The sequence below is a fragment of the Schistocerca americana genome, chromosome X, assembly GCF_021461395.2.
Source record: "Schistocerca americana isolate TAMUIC-IGC-003095 chromosome X, iqSchAmer2.1, whole genome shotgun sequence".
Lineage (NCBI taxonomy): Eukaryota > Metazoa > Arthropoda > Insecta > Orthoptera > Acrididae > Schistocerca > Schistocerca americana.
Genome location: NC_060130.1, coordinates 264,716,388 through 264,740,686, shown reverse-complemented (window position 1 = coordinate 264,740,686; position 24,299 = coordinate 264,716,388). Strand labels below are relative to the sequence as shown.

The 24,299-nt window shown below is 42.9% G+C and overlaps 1 protein-coding gene across 1 annotated transcript in view; it reads left to right on the top strand.

The window, feature by feature from the left end:
- Nucleotides 1-24,299, top strand: part of LOC124556672 (paired mesoderm homeobox protein 2-like) — a 526,161-nt gene that overhangs the window by 376,117 nt on the left and 125,745 nt on the right. Inside the window, exon 3 of the mRNA XM_047130638.1 lies at nt 2,762-2,879. Coding sequence (XP_046986594.1) covers nt 2,762-2,879 — 118 coding nt within the window. The remainder of the gene's footprint in view (nt 1-2,761; nt 2,880-24,299) is intronic.

Below are 24,299 nucleotides of genomic sequence, written 5' to 3'. Positions count from 1 at the left end.
AGCAGCTGATCCTGAAAGTAAACAAATGTAACATATAACACATACGTAGGAAATGAAATCCCCTACTATATTTGGAGAATACTCAGTATTGTAGAACACTCAGTATAATGTCGTTAATTAACACTGAACTACACTTCTCGAACAATCACTCTATACACACAAAAACAAATAACTTGTAGACAACCATTCATCAAGAGCGTCGGTGAGGTCCGTCGGAGCTGGTCCTAGCTCGGCGACGAACTGGCTGTACTGCTGCTGCGCTGGCCTTATAAAGTCGGCGGAGGCCGGCGGAGGCCGGCGGAGTACTCCAACTTTCCCTGTATCTGTGAGGCTACCTCTGCAGAAACAGATTCGCATTAGTCTCTAGCAAGTTCTGTTTGTTTTTAAGAATTGTTTTCCTCTTGGTTGCGCCTGCAATTGCTTGTGTATGTTATATGGTACACAGAGGTGCCTTGAGTGTAGTCTGACTGGCAGGGGCCGTCTGTGGCAGACGTAACAATATTACTACGCTATTGGTGACCAATTGTTGGAAACAGTATCTACCGTAAAATATCTAGGGGTAACAATACAGAGAGATCTTAAGTACAATGACCAGATAAAGCAAATTGGAGGAAATGCAGATGTTAGACTAAGATAAATAGGAAGAATTAAGAAAATGTATCCTATTCATGAAGGAAGTGGCTTACAAGGTGCTCGTTCGACCGATTCTTGAGTATTGCTCATCAATCTGGGATCCTTATCGAATACGACTGATAGAAAGGATAGAGAAGATCGAACGATGACCGGCGCGTTTCCTTACGGTATCGTTTTGTCAGCGCGAGAGCATTTCAGAGATGATCGACAGCGGCAACTCAACGAGAGAGGCAGTGTACCTCGTGTGTATGTTTACTGCTGAAATTTCGAGACAGCACTTTCCGGGAAGAGTCGAACAACACCCACTCACATCTCGTGAAATGGGCACGACGAGCAAATTCGCGAAATTTGCGATAATGCAGTGGATCACCGACATCATTCTTCCCATGCGCCAGTCGCGAGTGGATCAGGGAAGGGGCGGGGGAGAGGGGGGGGGGGGTCAGTTACTCGCACAAGTGACAAGTGGAGTGTGATGTATGATGTAGATGTAGATATAGATGTAGATGAAGAGCCGAAAGTGACGTCGACGAAGAGGTCATTAGAGACGTAGCAGAATTACGGGTCGGGAAAAAGAAAGTGTGACGAAATCAGTCGTTTCTTTATCGAAGAAGCCATCGATGTATTTGCCTTATGCAGGTGAGAGGAAGCATGATAAACCTAATTCATAATATTCGGATGGGGTATTGAAAACTGCAGCCCTCCAGAATGCGAGTACAGTGACCCCCTGTGCCACTACGATCAGTATCTGCTATCTTGGAAACTGACAGATACTTAGGTCAGCCGATTGTCTCACAGTAAGTGAAACCATTCAAACGTGTAGTGACGTGGCTCTAGACAAATTTCATTCGGCTGCTTCTTTCGATTGAAAAAAAAAACAAGTTTGGGAAAAAACAGTCGACTAGCCAAACGGTTGTTGAAAACAATCGGTTACCCCACTACAACCCTGAGGCCCACGGCTTGTCAGCGCATCGATCTTTGTAGCGACTTCCCTTGACGAGGCAGCATAGAGACAGTGGTGCATCCAGTGACAGCTTTGGACTAAGTACCACATTTTTATGACTGGGCCCGGCTCTGTGTACGGACAGTATTGCGGTGGATGTATGTGTGTACAGAGGATGAATCATGTCTGATCGCATTTGTCATCTTCATACGGCCCAGCATTTGTTGTGATGGTATGACATGCTGCTGGGTACACAAAACGGTGGCCTCTAGTTAGCTTCGCCTGTAATCTGAACAGCAGCCGTTACATTTCTAACATGTTGAGGGCGGTGACTGTGCTCTGTGAAGTTATATTTCAACAAGATAACGCACAACCTCACCTTGCCACAATCGCCCTTATCTACCTCTATCACTGCCATACTCAGCTCATTCTCCAGATCTTTTACCCACTGAAAATGTATGGTCATGTGTTGCAAGAGACCAGCATGCCACACTCAGCAGCCATTACAACTGGCATGAGCGGTTCTAGGCGCTACAGTCTGGAACCGCGCGACCGCTACGGTCCGCAGGTTCGAATCCTGCCTCGGGCATGGATGCGTGTGATGTCCTTAGGTTAGTTAGGTTTAAGTAGTTCTAAGTTCTAGGGGACTGATGACCTCAGATGTTGAAGTCCCATAGTGCTCAGAGCCATTTGAACCAATAACTGGCATAGAGATGAAACAGCAAGTAACGAGGTACCCATATTTGTCATCCAGTGTCATTTCGACTCGATTCCCAGCCAGGTTAGAGCCATTGTTGCTGTCACAGGTGGCAGCTCTGTGTACCAAATTTTGGACCCTGTGCACCCACAATTCTCCTAGAAATTTAATCGTATTTTCAACCTAACTTACTGTTTGCAGACATTAAGTAAGATTTTCGATCCTTCCTCGCGTTGAAATTTTAACGACCAGCTGTGTATTTAAGAAGCGCACGTAAAACTTGAATCTGTACGTCTGGCTCAGGTAGGAACTTGGTCCCAGCTACTTCCGAATCAGAGTCTACCGGTTGTAACAGCAGTGCCACCAGGGTAACTGTGCAGATTAGTCCAAAAATTTGTGTAGACGATAGGTCGCGGGACAGGGTGAATAAACATATAGGTGCAGTTTGACAAGACTGGCTCTCCTTGTGACGTCTGTGTTTGTGTCCACAGGTGTGGTTCCAGAACAGGCGCGCCAAGTTTCGCCGCAACGAGCGCAGCCTGCTGCTACAGAGGGGCTCACCGGCGCTGCCCCTCACACCGCCGCATCCTGCCGAACACTCCAGCACAGGTGCGTCAAATGCCGCCAGCCCCCTCTGCACTGAGGAGCATAGCCGTGAAATTTCTGTGGCCTCCGATTGCGGTAGGTAATACGGAATTCATACAAACTGCAACCTACCCGCTGTTTTCTCTATTAACAATCGGAATATTGATTACACCAGTCGGACTTTCCGCGGATGTGATTGCTGCGGTTTTAGGTTTTGAAGTGGATGAGCAAACGCTCTACAAAAAATATTGACTATATAAACCTAGTACCAATATCGTTATCTTATTTATATTGTGGAGTCATTACTTTATTAAATGGAATATCCGATGGGATTACAGGGGAATGGTAGCGCACGAAAACAACGTGCACCCAAGGGAGCCTAGCAGCGTTACAGCACCGCAGTCACATGCATACACAATTCACTACTATTATGCATGAACATAACACGGGAAACAATATATAATATCAATACTCTTTCAAAAACATTGCTATACTTTTAAGTAACTCAGGCAGCTTTCTGATTCAGTTAAAAGTTACAATCACTAATCTGTAGTTTCTTCAAAGTCACGCTAGTGATACGAGTTGAAATTTAATAGAGAATATAAGATTCTGCACTCACAATCACCAACTGATTACTTCGTCACTCAAATTCTTTCACAAAGTTTAAGCAACTTTCCTTATATAAATACTGAATGAAAACGGACGTGGAAGCTAGTTTTACTTCCGTAAACTATACACGAAGGAAATTTCTTGGCATCTTAAAACCGAGTGTCGAACCAGGACTCGAACTAGGGACGTTGCCTTTCACGGGTAAGTACTTTACAAACTTTTTATGCTCTGCCGACTTTTATTCCACTTCTCGATTTGCTCTTTCTTAAAGGCCCTCCTTCCTTCCCTTCAGCCCTTCCCTGAGTTCATCAATTTTTTTGGCCTTCTCGGCGTGGTTTCAGATGGTAACGACCAAAATTTTCATTCGTCCAGAAAATTAATTTGTTTCTGATTGAATCTCAACAATCAAGAAACGTAGATACCAGCTCCTCAAATAATTAAATCTTCATAAGAGTAACCTTTTGCGCTTATGCTCTTCAAAAAGAGAAAATAGAATCAATAGAATATATCTGAGTCTACATTGTCTTTTTCTTCATATATGAACAATACTCGTCCCTCTTTTAAAGTCATTAATATATGGTACTGAACTGATGTGAATTGAGTGTTACATCACCTACATAAGGTAGTTAAAACAGGTTTAAAAGCAAATGTAACGTATGCGGTGCACGTAGTTCATTGATTTATGTAACATTTTTGGAATCGAAAGTGCAGTTTAATCTCTGAATCAAACATGTGAAAGTAGCTAGTACGTGGCGTTCATTTTTGTTCAGTATTTCTTGTACCAGATTGTGTGTCCTACTATAATTTTCTTACGATATAAAGCTATACCTTCCTTATGAAATATTGTCTTTAACACATTGGCAAAATTTGTCTAATAAACTCTTTAATTTCGATGTAAAATTTGTGTCCTAAAATGCTACGGATCCGATTTTATTGATGCGTAGACCATAAAGTTACCGACATCGACATAAAATTTTAAGAAAGGTTTTAATCTTAAGACATGGAGTCATTACCACAGCAGTATTGGTGCCAGAATTATATAGGTATTTTCTATTTTGTATTTTTATGTGGACTTCAAATTATCTTGATGTTTAACGTCATTACGTTGTAAGTTTGTTCCATCTCTACCATATAATTTAACACTTTCACTTAGGCATTATTCAGTAATATACTTTCTTGTAATTTATGGATTAATATGCTCACACAAGTTTATTTTTTAATTTTGACTGCAAGTGACCAAGAATTGATTTCATGAATATTGTCGTCACCATTTCCAAATATCAGTTACCGTTTGATTGATTCGTTGCTTGTCGATGTCAGGTTTCCTCGTCAGTTTCCGTTTCAGTGGCTCAATCCATTGTACGGCAGGGTGGGACTTTCTGAATCATAAACAAGAAAATATATTACTGTTCAGTTTGTGTGCACATCTCGGACGTAGCAAGACAAGTTCTGCACAAGTGGCAAGGAGCGTTTTCAAAATATATTTAATTTAGACACAAATCATTCAGATGGAAACAGAAGAGGGAAGACATTGTTTATAATAAATATTTTTAAAATAATGTTTATTGTTGAAATACGTAGATGCTTATTATAATCTTTCCCCTACCAGTTTTATAATATCCACCAGATCGCTCCACAGAACGACTATCGACATTTGTTATAAATTTAAGCAACTGCTCACACGTAAAAAAATAAGGGAGGGGGGCTATGTGAATCAGCCTTCGTGGTGCTTTCTGAATCTGAATATAATATGTATTATTCCTTCCTTATTAAAGTATTTATTTAGCCTAATTTTTAGACACTAATCATTCAGCCTCAGTTTCAAAATTTGTTTTTGTAAAATTTTCGACGTCGGCTTAAGACGTGAAAGTAATGAAGGGAATGCTGTGAAGGGATCTGAGTGCACAGGAATTTTCCCCTTTAATCAAAACATAATACCATCACACAAATTCATTCCTTCGTCCACATTTCTGAGTGATGAAACCCGCTGTATTACAGCAGAATCGAAGTAAATCCAGGCCCTTCAACTCCTAATCTTCTAACAATTTCAGAGATTCAAAACTCAGAAACTTCATCATAATTGTTTTCTTCTGTTGTACCAGTCCCGACGAAAATCACTCGGTACCAAACGTGCGAGGAGGGAGAAAAATTCAGCTTACCATCTAACATCACCAGTTCATCTCAATCTTACATGAGGAGAGAGAAAGTTGTATTTTAAAACTCCCAAAGAAAGAATGTCAAGGGTTCCAGAAACGCACTGGATGTTAAAGAGAAACTTCAAATACAGAAGAGGACTCTTCTTCATCATTTCCGGAAGTTGAGTCCGGAGAAAAAAGCATACCATGTGGTTTCGCAGCATCAAATATTACTACATATATCTGTGAAGAAAGGGGACTGGATCAGGTGTGATCAGTGCAAGGAGTGGTTTCACGGAATTTGTGTGGTCGTAACCAATTCCGCTGTGGGAAACGCGTTTAACAACTACTGGAACAGTTAAAAAAATGTTATCTTGTTTTTAAAAAAAAGTTCTATTGGACCAAACTGCTGAGATCATCGGCACCTAAGCTTACACACAACTTAATCTGACTTAAACTAAGTTATACTAAGGACAACACACACACCCATGCCCGAGGGAGGACTCGAACCTCCGACGGGTCGGCCACTCGATCCGTGACAAGGCGCCTCTGACCTCGCGGTTACCCACCGCGGCTATTATCTTCCATATTGTGTATAACTCTATGACAGTTTTCAGTGATTTACGTGGCCACATTTACGATTCAAATATCCTCACGAATTTTTAATTTATCCTTTGTTTCAACGTCTTAAATTTTGCTCTTTACGGTGAAGAATAATAGATTTTGAAGCAATGCCGCGCGAAGTGACCGCGCGGTTAGAGGCGCCTTGACATAGATCGAGTGGCTGTCTCCGTCGGAGGAGCCATGTCATGGATTGCGCGGCCCCTCCCGTCGGTTCAAATGGTTCAAATGGCTCTGAGCACTATGGGACTCAACTGCTGTGGTCATCAGTCCCCTAGAACGTAGAACTACTTAAACCTAACTAACCTAAGGACATCACACACATCCATGCCCGAGACAGGATTCGAACCTGCGACCGTAGCGGTCGTGCGGTTCCAGACTGTAGCGCCTTTAACCGCTCGGCCACTTCGGCCGGCCCTCCCGTCGGAAGTTCGAGTCCTCCCTCGGGCATGGGTGTGTGTGTTGTTCTTAGCATATGTTAGTTTAATTAGTGTGTAAGTCTAGGGACAGATGACCTCATCAGTTTGGTCCCTTAGGAATTCACACACATTTGAACGTTTTAAGCAACGTACATTTATCGCATATAACTTAAAACTATGATCTCTTCACCATTACAATTTAATACGGCTAGTAAAATATGTGCTATAGGGGCCCAAAAAGTTGAAATGTTTCATTTAGCTCCACTTTACCGCAGCTAAGATTTTATCTTCATTTTTTACTTCAGATTTCCTTTTTCCAGAAGAGCGACCGGTAGCTGCTTGGCTTTCTACGCTGTTTGTTCTTTAATTTGGGCTCAGCAAGGGGTTGCTTCTGCTGTCTTCCTTGCCTCGACTCGTACTGGAAAGTCTTTTTGTTAATGTGATATGTCGTGACTTTGTGGTTTGTCCTTCAGATTGATTTTACGCAATTTGCCTCTCGTTTTGGGAGCCTCAGTTTCAGCTGCTGAATGTATTATTCCTACGAGTTGTTGCAACACGTTCTTCAGATGCGTTACTGTCCTTTTCCACGTTTTGTATGACAGTCGGTACGGATTTTGATAGGAGAACTTCGCAACTTTCGCTGTTTTTGTAGGTCCCATTTTATGCTGACTAGAATCGGTATGTGTAGACTCAGCGTGCTGTTACCAGTCTGTGAGACGTTCTCATTGTACGTTTCCAGAATATTGTTTGACGTCACAGGTTGGGGTTGCGTTGCCCTCGTAGCTGCGGCCGCGTACGTCAGCGGTGTGTTTACAGCGCCGGCCGTGCGTTCGACCGCGTCCCTGGGCGGTAGCTGGGCCATGTGCCGCTGCCAGCACTCAGTTGTGGAGTTGCAGATTACGCTCTCCTCGGCTGTCTGTTTTAAAAATGGCAGAACGTTTTTCATTAAATCAATCTTAATTTGCCTAACTACATTCACATATGAAAATACTTACTTGAAAATAAAAGTAGTATATATGTGCCAAATTTCATCTTCAAAACGTCAACCAACTAAACCGCGCGAAACTGCTGAAAGCCAACAAATAAACTGCATTGTACTGAAAACAGAAAAGCGAAACGGGTGATATCTAATGCCATGTTATCTAGGGAGAATTTCCACAACTATGTGTGTGACTCGCAACGACAACCACTGCCCCATTTGGCCACCATGCGTTGTAAAATAAGTGGTTAACATCGGTAACCACCGCCCTTGAAAGAGTTATCTGAACCTCACTTTTACTTCCGTTGTTGTTGTTGTTGTGGTCTTCAGTCCTGAGACTGGTTTGATGCAGCTATCCATGCTACTCTATCCTGTGCACGTTTCTTCATCTCCCAGTACCTACTGCACCCTACATCCTTCTGAATCTGCTTAGTGTATTCATCTCTTGGTCTCCCTCTACGATTTTTACCCTCCGCGCTGCCCTCAAATACTAAATTGGTGATCCCTTGATGACTCAGAACATGTCCTACCAACTGATCCCTTCTTCTGGTCAAGTTGTGCCACAAACTTCTCTTCTCCCCAATCCTGTTCAATACTTCCTCATTAGTTATGTGATCTACCCATCTAATCTTCAGCATTCTTCTGTAGCACCACATTTCGAAAGCTTCTATTTTCTTCTTGTCCAAACTATTCATCGTCCATATTTCACTTCCATACATGGCTACACTCCATACAAATACTTTCAGATATGACTTCCTGACACTTAAATCTATACTCGATGTTAACAAATTTCTCTTCTTCAGAAACGCTTTCCTTGCCATTGCCAGTCTACATTTTATATCCTCTCTACTTCGACCATCATCAGTTATTTTGCTCCCCAAATAGCAAAACTCCTTTACTACTTTAAGTGTCTCATTTCCTAATCTAATTCCCTCAGCATCACCCGACATAATTCGACTACAATCCATTATCCTCGTTTTACTTTTGTTGATGTTCATCTTATATCCTCCTTTCAAGACGCTATGCATTCCGTTCAACTGCTCTTGCAAGTCCTTTGCTGTCTCTAACAGAATTACAATGTCATCGGCGAACCTCAAAGTTTTTATTTCTTCTCCATGGATGTTAATACCTACTCCGAAATTTTCTTTTGTTTCCTTTACTGCTTGCTCAATATACAGATAGAATAACATCGAGGAGAGGCTACAAACCTGTCTTACTCCCTTCCCAACAACTGCTTCCCTTTCATGTCCCTCGACTCTTATAACTGCCATCTGGTTTCTGTACAAATTGTAAATAGCCTTTCGCTCCCTGTATTTTACCCCTGGCACCTTCAGAATTTGAAAGAGAGTATTCCAGTCAACATTGTCAAAAGCTTTCTCTAAGTCTACAAATGCTAGAAACGTAGGTTTGCCTTTCCTTAATCTTTCTTCTAAGATAAGTCGTAAGGTCAGTATTGCCCCACGTGTTCCAGTATTTATACGGAATCCAAACTGATCTTCCCCGAGGTCGGCTTCTACTAGTTTTTCCATTCGTCTGTAAAGAATTCGTGTTAGTATTTTGCAGCTGTGGCTTATTAAACTGATAGTTCGGTAATTTTCACATCTGTCAACACCTTCTTTCTTTGGGATTGGAATTATTATATTCTTCTTGAAGTCTGAGGGTATTTCGCCTGTTTCATACATCTTGCTCACCAGATGGTAGAGTTTTGTCACGACTGGCTCTCCCAAGGCCGTCAGTAGTTCCAATGGAATGTTGTCTACTCCGGGGGCCTTGTTTCGACTCAGGTCTTTCAGTGCTCTGTCAAACTCTTCACGCAGTATCGTATCTCCCATTTCATCTTCATCTACATCCTCTTCCATTTCCATAGTATTGTCCTCAAGTACATCGCCCTTGTATAGAACCTCTATACACTCCTTCCACTTTTCTGCTTTCCCTTCTTTGCTTAGAACTGGGTTTCCATCTGAGCTCTTGATGTTCATACAAGTGGTTCTCTTTTCTCCAAAGGTCTCTTTAATTTTCCTGTAGGCAGTGTCTATCTTACCCCTAGTGAGATAAGCCTCTACATCCTTACATTTGTCCTGTAGCCATCCCTGCTTAGCCATTTTTCACTTCCTGTCGAGCTCATTTTTGAGACGTTTGTATTCCTTTTTGCCTGCTTCATTTACTGCATTTTTATATTTTCTCCTTTCATCTATTAAATTCAATATTTCTTCTGTTACTCAAGGATTTCTACTAGCCCTCGTCTTTTTACCTACTTGATCCTCTGCTACCTTCACTACTTCGTCCCTCAAAGCTACCCATTCTTCTTCTACTGTATTTCTTTCCCCCATTCCTGTCAATTGTTCCCTTATGCTCTCCCTGAAACTCTGTACAACCTCTGGTTCTTTCAGCTTATCCAGGTCCCATCTCCTTAAGTTCTCACCTTTTGTGTTGCTTCTTCCTAACATCCGTTAGCATGTGTAAATTTCGTACTGCCTCCAGTCCCTTCAACTACTCGATTGCAAATATACAATCCTTTCAAAATGGTTCAAATGGCTCTAAGCACTATGGGACTGAGGTCATCAGTCCCCTAGTCTTAGAACTACTTAAACCTAACTAACCTAAGGACATCACACACATCCATGCGCGACGCAGGATTCGAACCTGCGACCGTAGCAACAGCGCGGTTCCGGACGGAAGTGCCTAGAATCGCTCGGCCACAGTGGACGGCTACAATTCTTTAAGTTCTGTATAGTGAAAGGTAGCTGACTGCTGAAGGTGTACACCAATAACTCATATATATTATAAAAATGGATGTACGTATACATACATCCATACATACATACATACTATACAAATAGATGTACGTATGTATGTTCCACATCTTCTCCTAAACCACTGGCACAAGTTTATCCAAGTTTGGCACACAATTCACTTACTGCTTAGAAATCACACCTGTGGGGGTAAAAACAACCTACTTATAAAAGTGATGGGGGGTGTGGGTGAAAAAGCAGTGTAGCCCACGCCTCGCGAATATTCGTGATGTAGTCATCAGGTATTTGAGAATGAGCCCATTTAGAACCTTGCTACAAACTTTGCACGTAATTTCAAACATTTAAAATACTTGTCACGCTGCCGGACCCCGCAAAATGATGAAAGGAAAAAAGTTTATGGCTTACTACATTTTCACTGTTCATGTAACAAACTGTAGCATGAAGCATGCCATTGTAATTTGTTACTTCTTTTCTCCTAACTGCATTTGCAGCTTATTTCGTAGACAGTGTCCATATATACCGTCAAATTATACGATTGTACAGCACATTGCTCAGGACTTATAAGCCCATAAACACTCAGATGCATGAAAAACTGCCATATCTTGCATGACGTTTTAATTTATTACATCTTTACTACTAAGTCTAGGCACAACACATTACACACACAGTAGCCACATATATAATAAATATATGTGAAATGCGTTTGACATGTGCATACATGGGTGAAGCCACAGGCGGAAAGCTTATCCATAACCAAATTTGGTGCGCAGATTATTTACAATCTGGAAAGAAGCACTGTTGGTGTAAGAATTACCATCCTCCTACTGGAGTGAGAGTGACAATGTGGAGGGAGGAGGGGAAGGAGGAGATGGAGAGAAAATGAGGTGGAAGGACAAGGGTACAGTTGGATCGATTGGGGAGAGGAGGAGATTAGCACAGTTGGGAGAGAAGTAGATGAACAGACTGGGGAGAAGAGGAGATGGACAGGGTGGGGAGAGAGGGAGATGGACAGGGTGGGGAGAGAGGGAGATGGACAGGGTGGGGAGAGAGGGAGATGGACAGGGTGAGGAGAGGGGGAGATGGATGGGGTGGGGATAGGGAGAGATGGATGGGGTGGGGAGAGGGGGAGATGGACAGGGTGGGGAGAGGGGGAGATAGACAGGCTGGGGAGAGGGACAGATGGACAGGGTGAGGAGAGGGGGAGATGGATGGGGTGGGGAGAGGGGGAGATGGATGGGTTGGGGAGAGAGGGAGATGGATGGGGTGGAGAGGGGGGAGATGGATGGGGTGGGGAGAGGGGGAGGTCGAAGGGATGGGGTGAGGGGGAGATGGACAGGGGAGGGGGAGATGGACAGGGCAGGGAGAAGAGGAGATGGACAGGCTGGGGAAAAGGGGATATGGACGGGCTGGGGAGAGGGGTAGAAGGACAGGGTGGGGAGAGGGGAGGTGGAAGGGATGGGGAGAGGGGGAGATGGACAGGGGAGGGGGAGATGGACAGGGCTGGGAGAAGAGGAGATGGACAGGCTGGGGAGAGGGGGAGATGGACAGGCTGGGGAGAGGGGGAGATGGACGGCCTGGGGAGAGGGGGAGATGGGCAGAGAAAGGAAAGAGGACCTGATGGTCAGGGAAGGGAAAGAGGAGGAGATGGACAGTGACTGGGAGAGGAAGAGGTAGGCAAATAGGGGAGAGAAGAGGAGACGAACCAATACAGGGTGAGTAGGAAATGGACAGAGAAAGGGGAAAAGATGGATTTGAGAGGGGAGAGGAGGTGATGGACAGATAAAGGGAAGGCTAACAGATAGACAGTCAAAGGAAGGAAAAGCAGATGAGCAGATGGATAGAGAAAGGAAGGAAGAGCACATGGATAGCGAAAGGAAAGAGGAGCAGATGGACAGAGAAAGGGAGAGGAAGAGATAAGCATATAGAGGAGAGAGGGGGAGTAGGAAATGGACAGAGAAAGGGGAAGAGATGGAGAGAGACAAGTGAGAGGAGGATATGAATGAAGAAAGGAAAGAGGAGGAGATGAACAAGGAGAGGGGGATGTTAATGTGGATAGAGAGGGAAGCAAATGTAGGTGGAAAGGAAGTGAGAGCAGAGGAGATGGAAAGAGACTGGGGATGGAGGAGATGAACAGAAAGGGGGTGGAGATGAAGATGGACTAACATTGGGATTAATACACACCTGGGCAATACCAGGTACTCATCTGGTGTATGTATGTATATTCCACATCTCACCTGAACGACCGGACTGATTTCAACCAAACTTGGTACACATCACTTCCCGTCTGGAAAGAATCTTTGTGGGCGTAAGTACCATCTATCTAATAAAGGGATGGATGTGGGGGCGAAAAGAAGTGTAGCCCACGACGCACGAATGCCCAGACTTTATTTATTTAGTATTTGAGAATGAGAGTACTTAGAGACTTTTAACAAACTTTTAAGAATCTTTTTGTCGCAGACAAGCACCAAAAAAACTACATTTTCTCTGTTCATGCAGAAAATAGTAGCATCATTCATGACAGCTTAATTTATTACTTTTTTGCTACTAATTGTATTTGCAAGACTTTTGCAGACAGTATCCTCATACGCGGATGAATATACCTACCAGATAATTCGTTGTACGGCACGTAGTTCAGGAGATGAGACGTCATACATATCGAGGTGCGTGGAAACTAAACTTCAGGCCGAAACTGGCTATAGGCAGATAAAATACGCGTGAGAATATGTGTGAAATGTATTAAATACATGCGAATTGTACGTGACTTGTGCGTATGAGGCAAAGCCGTGGGTAACAAAACTTAAAAACCTGATACACGTATTACTTACAATCTGGAAAGAAATCCTTTTGGGCTAAGAACCAGCAACCTCCTATTAGGGTGGGGCTGATAGCGTGAAGAGTGAAGGGGAAGGAAGAGATGGACAGACAGAGAGGGGGAAGGAGGACATGGACACATATGGGGTGGAGGTGCACAGATACGGGTAGGAGGAGATGGATAGTAGAATTGGAATAAATACAACCCGGACAGTACTGGGTGCTCAGCTAATATCATGTAAAGAAATTGTAAATTTCTCATGCGAGTGTGAGACAGTGAGAGAGCTGTTTCCAAAATAAATAATTAGTAAAAATAATAGTAATCCAGAATGAGATTTTCACTCTGCAGCGGAGTGTGCCCTGATATGAAACTTTCTGGCAGATTAAAACTGTGTGCCGGACCGAGACTCGAACTCGGGACCTTTGCCTTTCGCGGGCAAGTGCTCTACCAACTTTTCTTTTTCTTTTTTAATCTCATTTTGTTCGGTTTCGTTCGTTGCATCTGCTCGGCGCGGACGTCGTAAGACATCCTTTTAAGTTCGTTGTTGATCGATTAACTCAGTTTCTTTTTTTTTCTTTTTTTTTTTATTACAGAAGGCAGCTATCCCTCTGACCGAACGCGCTGAGCCACCATGCCGGCTACAAACTGAGATACCCATGCACGACTCACGCCCCGTCCTCACAGCTTTACTTCCGCCAGTACCTCGTCTCCTACCTTCCAAAATTTACAGAAGCTCTCCTGCGAATAATAATACTCTTGACTTGTGATATCATTCTACTGAATTCTCTGCTCTTTTTCAAAGTCAGTGATAATTTTGCAAACATTCGAAACATACCTGACTGAGTGCTTCACAAGTCAGGCCCTTTGTTCACCCTAACCTAAGTTTTCGTGTAAAAACAGTTGTTTCTTATGTAACATAACAAAAACTATCGGCTGCAGAGTAAATGTACTTCCAGTTATCCGTCTCTTTTCATATCAAGTTTCTTACTTACGTCTCCTTTATCAACTTCCATCGTATTATTCGAGTTGTCGCATTTGGTTTCCCTTTCAGGAATCAGCCCCAACATAATTAACATTTATTGTAAGTCAGAAACGCCTCTTATACGAAGCGACATGACAGGTTTTGTGAGGAATAGCCTCTGTGAACTAATTCCGAAAATTCTGATATGAGAGCCCTGCTCATCTTTCTTTTCGACATTCTCTCTGATAAGAATTCTGTAGCCACTTAGGTATCACATTCGATGCATGAGGTGAAAATACATCTACAACTACATCTTCATACATACTCTGCAAGCCACCGAACGGTGCGCGGCGGAGAGTACCCTGTACCGCAAATAGTCGTTAACTTTCCTGTTCCACCTGCAGATAGAGAAAGGGAAAAACGACTACCTATATGCCTCCGCATGTGTCCAAATTTCTCGTCTCTAATGTTCGTGGTCCATACGCGAAATGTATGCTGGCTGTAGTAGGATCGTTCTGAAGTTAGCTTCAAATGCTAAACTTTCTCAGTAGGGTTCTTCAAAGTGAATGTCTTCGTCCCTTCAGAGATTCCCACTTGAACTCCCGAGCAACTCTGTAACACTTGCATGCTGATCGAACCTGCCAGTAACAAATCTAGCAGCTCGCTTCTGAATTGCTTCGATGTCTTCTTTCAATCCGACCAGGTTCGGATCCCTAACACTCAAGCAGTACTCAAGAATAGATCACGCTAGCGTCCTATATGCGATTTCCTTTACAGATGAACTACACTTTCCTCAAATTCTCACAATACACCGAATTCGACCATTCGCCTTCCCTACCACAATACTCCCATGCTCGTTCCATTTCATATCGCTTCACCCCCATACAAGTAATTTGTTTCTTTCAAAAGACGATAAGTTAATTCATGTTAATCAAAAGGAAGTTTTATATCTACCACATTTTGTTATGATTTAGACACTGATGTAGTGATTTTCGTTTTTGAACTGTTTAGCCCTTCAGCCACCAGGTCGGCCCAGTTCAAGAAATACATTGTTATGTGAACCAAATGATTATGCAATTCATGACGTTTCATAATCCTGACACAAGGCTTTATTGACGTCATATGAATGATATCACAAGCCACTATAAAAAGAAGCTGGAGTTTTGGACAGTTCTGGAGAATTTCTAGTGAGTTACGCCGGTTACTATACAGTAATGGGAGTAGCTGTTTGATATGATTCGATTCTAATGTGTAAGGTAGAAACACTGACGATCCTACACTCCTGGAAATTGAAATAAGAACACCGTGAATTCATTGTCCCAGGAAGGGGAAACTTTATTGACACATTTCTGGGGTCAGATACATCACATGATCACACTGACAGAACCACAGGCACATAGACACAGGCAACAGAGCATGCACAATGTCGGCACTAGTACAGTGTATATCCACCTTTCGCAGCAATGCAGGCTGCTATTCTCCCATGGAGACGATCGTAGAGATGCTGGATGTAGTCCTGTGGAACGGCTTGCCATGCCATTTCCACCTGGCGCCTCAGTTGGACCAGCGTTCGTACTGGACGTGCAGACCGCGTGAGACGACGCTTCATCCAGTCCCAAACATGCTCAATAGGGGACAGATCCGGAGATCTTGCTGGCCAGGGTAGTTGACTTACACCTTCTAGAGCACGTTGGGTGGCACGGGATACATGCGGACGTGCATTGTCCTGTTGGAACAGCAAGTTCCCTTGCCGGTCTAGGAATGGTAGAACGATGGGTTCCATGACGGTTTGGATGTACCGTGCACTATTCAGTGTCCCCTCGACGATCACCAGTGGTGTACGGCCAGTGTAGGAGATCGCTCCCCACACCATGGTGCCGGGTGTTGGCCCTGTGTGCCTCGGTCGTATGCAGTCCTGATTGTGGCGCTCACCTGCACGGCGCCAAACACGCATACGACCATCATTGGCACCAAGGCAGAAGCGACTCTCATCGCTGAAGACGACACGTTTCCATTCGTCCCTCCATTCACGCCTGTCGCGACACCACTGGAGGCGGGCTGCACGATGTTGGGGCGTGAGCGGAAGACGGCCTAACGGTGTGCGGGACCGTAGCCCAGCTTCATGGAGACGGTTGCGAATGGTCCTCGCCGATACCCCAGGAGCAACAGTGTCCCTAATTTGCTGGGAAGTGGCGGTGCTGTCCCCTACGGCACTGCGTAGGATCCTACGGTCTTGGCGTGCATCCGTGCGTCGCTGCGGTCCGGTCCCAGGTCGACGGGCACGTGCACCTTCCGCCGACCACTGGCGACAACATCGATGTACTGTGGAGACCTCACGCCCCACGTGTTGAGCAATTCGGCGGTACGTCCACCCGGCCTCCCGCATGCCCACTATACGCCCTCGCTCAAAGTCCGTCAACTGCACATACGGTTCACGTCCACGCTGTCGCGGCATGCTACCAGTGTTAAAGACTGCGATGGAGCTCCGTATGCCACGGCAAACTGGCTGACATTGACGGCGGCGGTGCACAAATGCTGCGCAGCTAGCGCCATTCGACGGCCAACACCGCGGTTCCTGGTATGTCCGCTGTGCCGTGCGTGTGATCATTGCTTGTACAGCCCTCTCGCAGTGTCCGGAGCAAGTATGGTGGGTCTGACACACCGGTGTCAATGTGTTCTTTTTTCCATTTCCAGGAGTGTATATTGAAATGGAGCAATATGTTTTTATTTTGTGCCGAATAACGACAAAGAATATTTTGCTTTTATTTATAATTTCAATATCGCCTCTAACATAATACAGGCAGTCCCAGAAGTAGTGGTCAATATTCAGGGATATGACAGGAACGCTCATTTTATCCGAAAACCTTCACACGGACACATTCCACATTCCGAATGCTTTCCCTGATAGAATGCAATTAGTGTAATACGTGAAATGTATTTGCAGTTGCGAATACGCACAAAAATTAGTTGTGTAATAGAACGACGACAATGAAAATTTATACCAGACCGGGATTCGAACCTGGACTTCCCGCTTTACGCGAGCGGTCGCCTTAACCACTTTTTTAATTATTTTTTTTTACCACTTTGGCTATCCGTGCACGAGCCACGGCCAGACGCAAACATCCATATATCGTAATCCCTGCATCACAACCTGTACTCTTACACATACCATGTAATTCTCGTACAGGGGAGGACATTGTTTAACTGAAAGTCGCTGGCTGGTATCGGCGGATAAATAAGATACTGCAGTTCCTTCGGACATGCATGCATGTCCAGAGGAACATTGCATCACTCTTCATAACAACACATGCACTGCAATATCACATTTAATGTACATTTGTTTCTGGGTTGAGGCGCACACGTGTCTTACCCACCCACCCTCTTTAATGTTTTATTTTAGCGCAATCTACCTCGTTGCCTTCAATATCTTTGCTCGGGATGTCTTTCCGCCATTAAATTGGCCCGTTGAATGTGCGGTTGCCTATGGTGTGTTGTGAGCTTCGACCATAAGTATAATAGACTGGCCCTGACGTTATTTTCGTGGCTCCAACATCTATGGGCTGAAGTCACGTGAATGTTGGCAAAACATGGTTGTTTCGTGTTGCGCTTTTGGTTCTACTCAGCGTTTTGTCGGGGGAAATGGCATTACATTTCACGTGTGTTTCTATGATAGTGCAGATGCGTTTATTGAAATCTGCTGAAGTGACTTTTATATGTTTTTTTACACTTGAAATAGGGTATCACGTAAATTAAAGTGTTGAAAGTGATACCTGTCAAGTCAGACTCATATTACATTTTGGAAAGAATCTGTGATAATTCGGTTACAGAAGTAAGTATAACTGTTCCTCGTTCCTACTCATAGGTTCCCTAAGGATGAAAACCGAAGGCAGCTTTGGATACAGGCCCTGAAACGGAAAAACTTTAAGCCATCTGCACATACGCGCCTGTGCTCGAAGCACTTCGAGGAGAAGTGTTTTGATAGGTTATTTATTATTTACAATGTATGTTTATAATTTGTATTTACAGTGTCTGTCATTTTTAAAACTGATGTTTTTATAGGGCTAACACTGGAGGGAATTGGCTAAGTAGTGATGCTATTCCGACACTTTTTTATTTCCCGGAGCATATGAAATCGAAGAGGCCTAAGCTCCGCAAATCACACACTGGAAGGCGTTCGTTAGATGATGCCTCGTCTTCTGAAATCTGTGCTTCCAATGCCTGTAAGTCTGAATGTTGTTAGAATAATTCCCATATCCCATTTTCTTTTATAAGTGACTAGAGCTCAAAACGTGGCGAATCCAATGTTTAAAGTTTTGACACGAGCCCACTCTTACTGTTTAAAAGAATGTTAACGACATTTTACTTTAATTGATAGTTTATAGTAATTTCGTCCCGCTGCCCACCAGAGTGGCGTTCGATGTATTTGTTAGATTTTATAAATGGTACTGTGAACAAATCCAGGTCAAATGTAGTTCTGGCATAATTTTTCGCAAATAAAAAAGTAATTTTTGTTGGAAGCGTTTGGCAGTCAATTGAGAAATGTGGGGAAAATACGATACAAACATAGGATGGCAGACCGCTGATTTGAAATCCCGCCACGTTTCGCCAACAGTCACGTGGTTTATGTTGGAGCCACATGAGCCCAATAGCTCCTGCACAGCAAGGCCAGTCTACTAGTATCTATGGTCGAAGGTTGTGAGTGAAGTAGCGCGAAGGACTGACGGTGTATCGGAGAGAATCATCAATTAACTGTGTTTTGTAGACGCGGTGACTAAATGCCCCTCTGATACGCTAATGGAGAATATGCAAATAAGGTCTCTGTTTGCCACTTCTGCGGAGGTAGAGCTTCTGCTGCTGCTGCTGTCGAAAGATACCGTGGGCATAGAGTTGTACGAAACAGGTATTCTTCCAAGTTCTCATTTTTCTTCTGAACGTGTAGCTCAAAAACCTGTGCAGGAACAGCAACAGAATGTTGAAATGGTGCAGCAAAGTCGTGATACCAGCACACGGCGACTTTCTGCATGTATCAATGCCCCAGAGTACGCATATGACGAACTTCGAGGCAGTGCTGAAACGTAAAGCCTCAGAATGTTTAGAGCGAAAGCCCTTAAAGCTTTTTAAATACAACAAACATTATTAACGATCAACAACGTTATTACAACGTTATTTTTAATGCCTACATATTTACTGCCCCCTGCCGATAGAAAGCTCAGAATCGTAGCCTGTAACATGATCTATCCGAAACCTTCTAGTTACTTCAGGGTGAGGCAATACTGACCCTACGACTTATCTTAGAAGAAAGATTAAGGAAAAGCAAACCTACGTTTCTAGCATTTGTAGACTTAGAAAAAGCTGTTGACAATGTTGACTGGAATACTCTCTTTCAAATTCTGAAGATGGCAGGGGTAAAATACAGGGAGCGAAAGGCTATTTACAATTTGTACAGAAACCAGATGGCAGTTATAAAAGTCGAGGGACATGAAAGGGAAGCAGTGGTTGGGAAGGGAGTGAGACTGGGTTGTAGCCTCTCCCCGATGCTGTTCAATCTGTATATTGAGCAAGCAGTAAAGGAGCCAAAAGAAAATTTCGGAGTGGGTATTAAAATCCATGGGGAGAAATAAAAACTTTGAGGTTCGCCGATAACATTGTGGTTCTGTCAGAGGCTTGCAAGAGCAGTTGAACGGAATGGACAGTGTCTTGAAAGGAGGGTATAAGATGAACATCAACAAAAGCAAAACGAGGATAATGGAATGTAGTGGAATTAAGTCAGGTGATACTGAGGGAATTGGATTAGAAAATGAGACACTTAAAGTAGTAAAGGAGTTTTGCTATTTGGGGAGCAAAATAACTGATGATGGTCGAAGTAGAGATGATATAAAATGTAGACTGGCAATGACAAGGAAAGCGTTTCTGAAGAAGAGAAATTTGTTAACATCGAGTATTGATTTAAGTGTCATGAAGTCGTTTCTGAAAGTATGGAAGTGAAACATGGACGATAAATAGTTTAGACAAGACGAGAATAGAAGCTTTCGAAATGTGGTGCTACAGAAGAATGCTGAAGATTAGATGGGTAGATCACATAACCAATGAGGAGGTATTGAATAGAATTGGGGAGAGGAGGAGTTTCTGGCACAACTTGACCAGAAGAAGGGATCGGTTGGTAGAACATGTTCTGTGGCATCAAGGGATCACCAATTTAGTACTGTAGGGCAGCGTGGAGGGTAAAAATCGTAGAGGGAGACCAAGAGATGAATACACTAAGCAGATTCAGAAGGATGTAGGCTGCAGTAGGTACGAGGAGATGAAGAAGCTTGCACAGGTTAGAGCAGCATGGAGGGCTGCATCAAACCAGTCTGTGGACTGAAGACCACAACAAAAACAACAAAAAAACGTGATGGTTTGTAACGTAACTGTTGGTGAGTGAGATACAGCATGCAATAATCGAGTTTCGAATTCGAAGTCCTTGTCCGCACACGCAGCACCCTCTCCTTCAACAATACAACGCCAGACCACACACAACCGCTGCGACATCTGCAGCAGACTGACACGTTGGGGTCACCGTCATCAATCATCCTCCATACAGCCCCGACTTGACACCACCCGATTTTCATCTTTTACCAGAACTTAAACAATATCTTCGAGGATATCACTTTGATAGTGATGAAGCGATGCAAGCAGAGATGAGGTTGTGATTCCGTCAACAAAGTCAAACATTATACAGTGACAACATCAAAGAAATGGTCTCTCATTGAGAGAAATGTGTTCGTCGCTAGTGTGAATATGTTGAGAAATAAATATGTAGACATGAAGAATAAAGATGTAGAATTTTAATATAAAGTTTTATTTAAAAAGCTTAAAGAGTTATAATTAAAAAAAATTGAGATATATTTTTCAGCACACCCTCATATCTTCGGAAAAGTTTACCCATTTCACATACAGCTTGTCCACAATCCTCGCATTGGTAACAGCACCACATGACTTGAATATTGTCGCTAGTTTTTTTTATTTATTTTATTTATACGTCAAGTTCCGTAGGACCAAATTGAGGAGCAAATCTCCAAGGTCATGGAACGTGTCAGTACATGAAATTACAACATAAAAGTAATAACAGATAAAAATAAATGTACATGAACACGAAAAATGTCAGTCCATAAGTTTAAGTAAACGCAATCAACAATACAATAAAAATCAGCTTAATTTTTTCAAGGAACTCCTTGACAGAATAGAAGGAGTGACCCATGAGGAAACTCTTCAGTTCCGATTTGAAAGGGCGTGGATTACTGCTAAGATTTTTCAATTCGAGTGGTAGCTTATTGGAAATGGATGCAGCAGTATACTGCACACCTTTTTCCACAAGAGTTAAGAAAGTTCGATCCAAATGTAGGTTTGATTTCTGCCGAGTATTAACCGAGTGAATGCTGCTTATTCTTGGGAATAAGTTAATATTGTTAACAAGGAATGACAGTAAGAAAGATATATATTGAGTGGCCAATGTCAAAATACCCAGACTCGTGTATATGGTTGGACAAGACGTTTGTGAACTTGCACCACTTATTGCCCGAGCCAAAAATATCCTTTTAGAATGGGAAGAGTTACCCCAAAATATAATACCATACGACATAAGCGAATGAAAATAAGCAAAGTAGACTAATTTTCGTGTCGAACGATCACTCACTTCTGATACCGTTCGAATAGTAAAAATGGCAATATTAAGTCTTTCAACAAGATCCTGAACGTGGGCTTTCCACGACAGCTTACTATCTATCTGAACACCTAGAATTTTAAACTGTTCAGTTTCACTAATCATATGATTAGTCAGGTTTTATTGAATTATGTGTTAGAAATTGTAAAAACCGAGTCATACTGTGATTTCGTGTTAGTTTATTTTCTACAAGCCATGAACTTGGATCATGTACTGCACTATTTGAAACCGAGCCAATTTTGCACACAACATCCTTTATTACCAAGCTAGTGTCAACAGCAACCAGAAATATTTTAGAGTTACCTATAATACTAGATGGCATATCATTTATATAAATAAGGAACATGAGTGGCCCCAACACAGATCCCTGGGGCACCCCCCACTTGACATTACCCCACTCAGACACCACATCACACCCATTATCAACATTTTGAATAACGTCCTTTTGCTGCCTGTTGCTAAAGTAAGAGGTGAACCAATCGTGAGCTACTCCCCGTATTCCGTAATGGTCCAACTTCTGGAGCAATATTTTATGATCAACACAATCAAATGTCTTAGTTAAATCAAAAAATATGCCAAGCGTTCGAAACCTTTTGTTTAACCCATCCAGTACCTCACAGAGAAAATAGAATATAGCTTTTCCAGTTGTTAAAAGGCTTCTAAACCCGAATTGTACATTTGATAGCAAATCGTGTGATATAAAATGATCAGTTGTCCTAACATAAACAGCCTTTTTAATAACTTTTGCAAACACTGATGGCATGGAAATAGGTCTAAAATTATCTACAGTATCCCTTTCTCCCTTTTTATAAAGCGGCTTTACTACTGAGTACTTTAATCGTCATTTCCTCCCATTAAAACAATTCTCTGATGAAGCCACGTTTACACTGAATAGAATCAACAACACACGTAATAATCATCGATGATCACAGTGAAATCCACACACTACAGCGAAATCAAGTTCTAAGTTTGTTTTCCGATCAATTTTTGGTGGGGCATGTTCGGTAAGATGCTGATAGGTCCAGTCATTCTAGAAAATTGGATGACGGAGTAAAATTATTTGCATCTTTTTGAAAATTCGTTTAGTGAACACCTTGAGGGCGTTCCTTTGGCCTTGCAGACATCTATGTACTTCCAGCATGAGCCCCTCCACGTTTTACCATACGTGTAAGGGAGCATCTCAAATGCGCTTACCCTAATCGCTGGATTGGTCGTGATAGTACAATTAACTGCCCATCAAAATCGCCAGTCCTTACGTCATTAGATTTTCGTTTGTGCGGCTGGATGAAGTCTGAGGTGTCCAAACGAAAGGTGAATACGCGTGATGGACTGCTTGGTCGCACCATGAACCCTGTTGCCCTCATTAGGGAACGTGTTGAGGCGCTTAGGCAAGCAACACATGTCGCAAATGTGCACGGATACACTGAAGTGGGCAGGCGAACTGTACAACACCTGTAATGTGACGTGAATGATAATGCTTAGAGGTGAATGTGTTAAAAATACGCATTTTTCTGTTGATACTTTGTAAAACGCGTTTTGTAACCTTTACTAACTGTTGCACTTGTGCAGATGTGTAAACCTGGCTATTTACTAAATAATGTAGAAAATAAATATGTATATTATCTCGGAAACTACTCGGCACAGGGCATATGTCCACAAAAAGATTTTTTGCTTCAAATGGTCGTTCCTGTCACATCCCTGAATACTGACAGTTCCGCCTGGGATACCGTTTATAACGTCGTGGATCTACAACTTTGGACAAATCGACGACCAAAATATGAGCAAATCCACGGGTGCTGTATATTTACGAATGTACTTATGTGACTCGCCTACTGTGCCAAAATAATATACGTAGGTAGTTCTGAAACTGTTAAAATGTGTGCCGGCCGGTGTGGCCGCGCGGTTAAAGGCGCTTCAGTCTGGAACCGCGTGACCGCTGCGGTCGCAGGTTCGAATCCTGCCTCGGGCATGGATGTGTGTGATGTCCTTAGGTTAGTTCGGTTTAATTAGTTCTAAGTTCTAGGCGACTGATGACCTCAGAAGTTAAGTCGCATAGTGCTCAGAGCCATTTGAACCATTTTTGTTAAAATGTGTATATTCTAACATCATTTGGTTGCAGAGCAACCTCCTTCGTGAGGAGAATGAAACGATCCACAAAGAAAAGCTCTCCTGTTAGTCTTACAGATTGCTCAGAAAATAGCTGGAAGTCTTGCAATAGTTATATCAGATGAAGAGAATATTTTTTTACGGTTGCATTCGAGGAAATTCGTGGATCAAGTAACACGACATGAAATCATGAAAATATATTTTTAAATAGAACAAAAAAAAGACTGTATACGAGCCTCCGCCCGCTAATTTCTCGTATCTTCTTTGAATTGAGCCATCATGATTTCGGGAGAAAAAACGGCAGCTCTTTTTCAAAGAATCCCATTTACGGGCGCTGAGCACCGTGG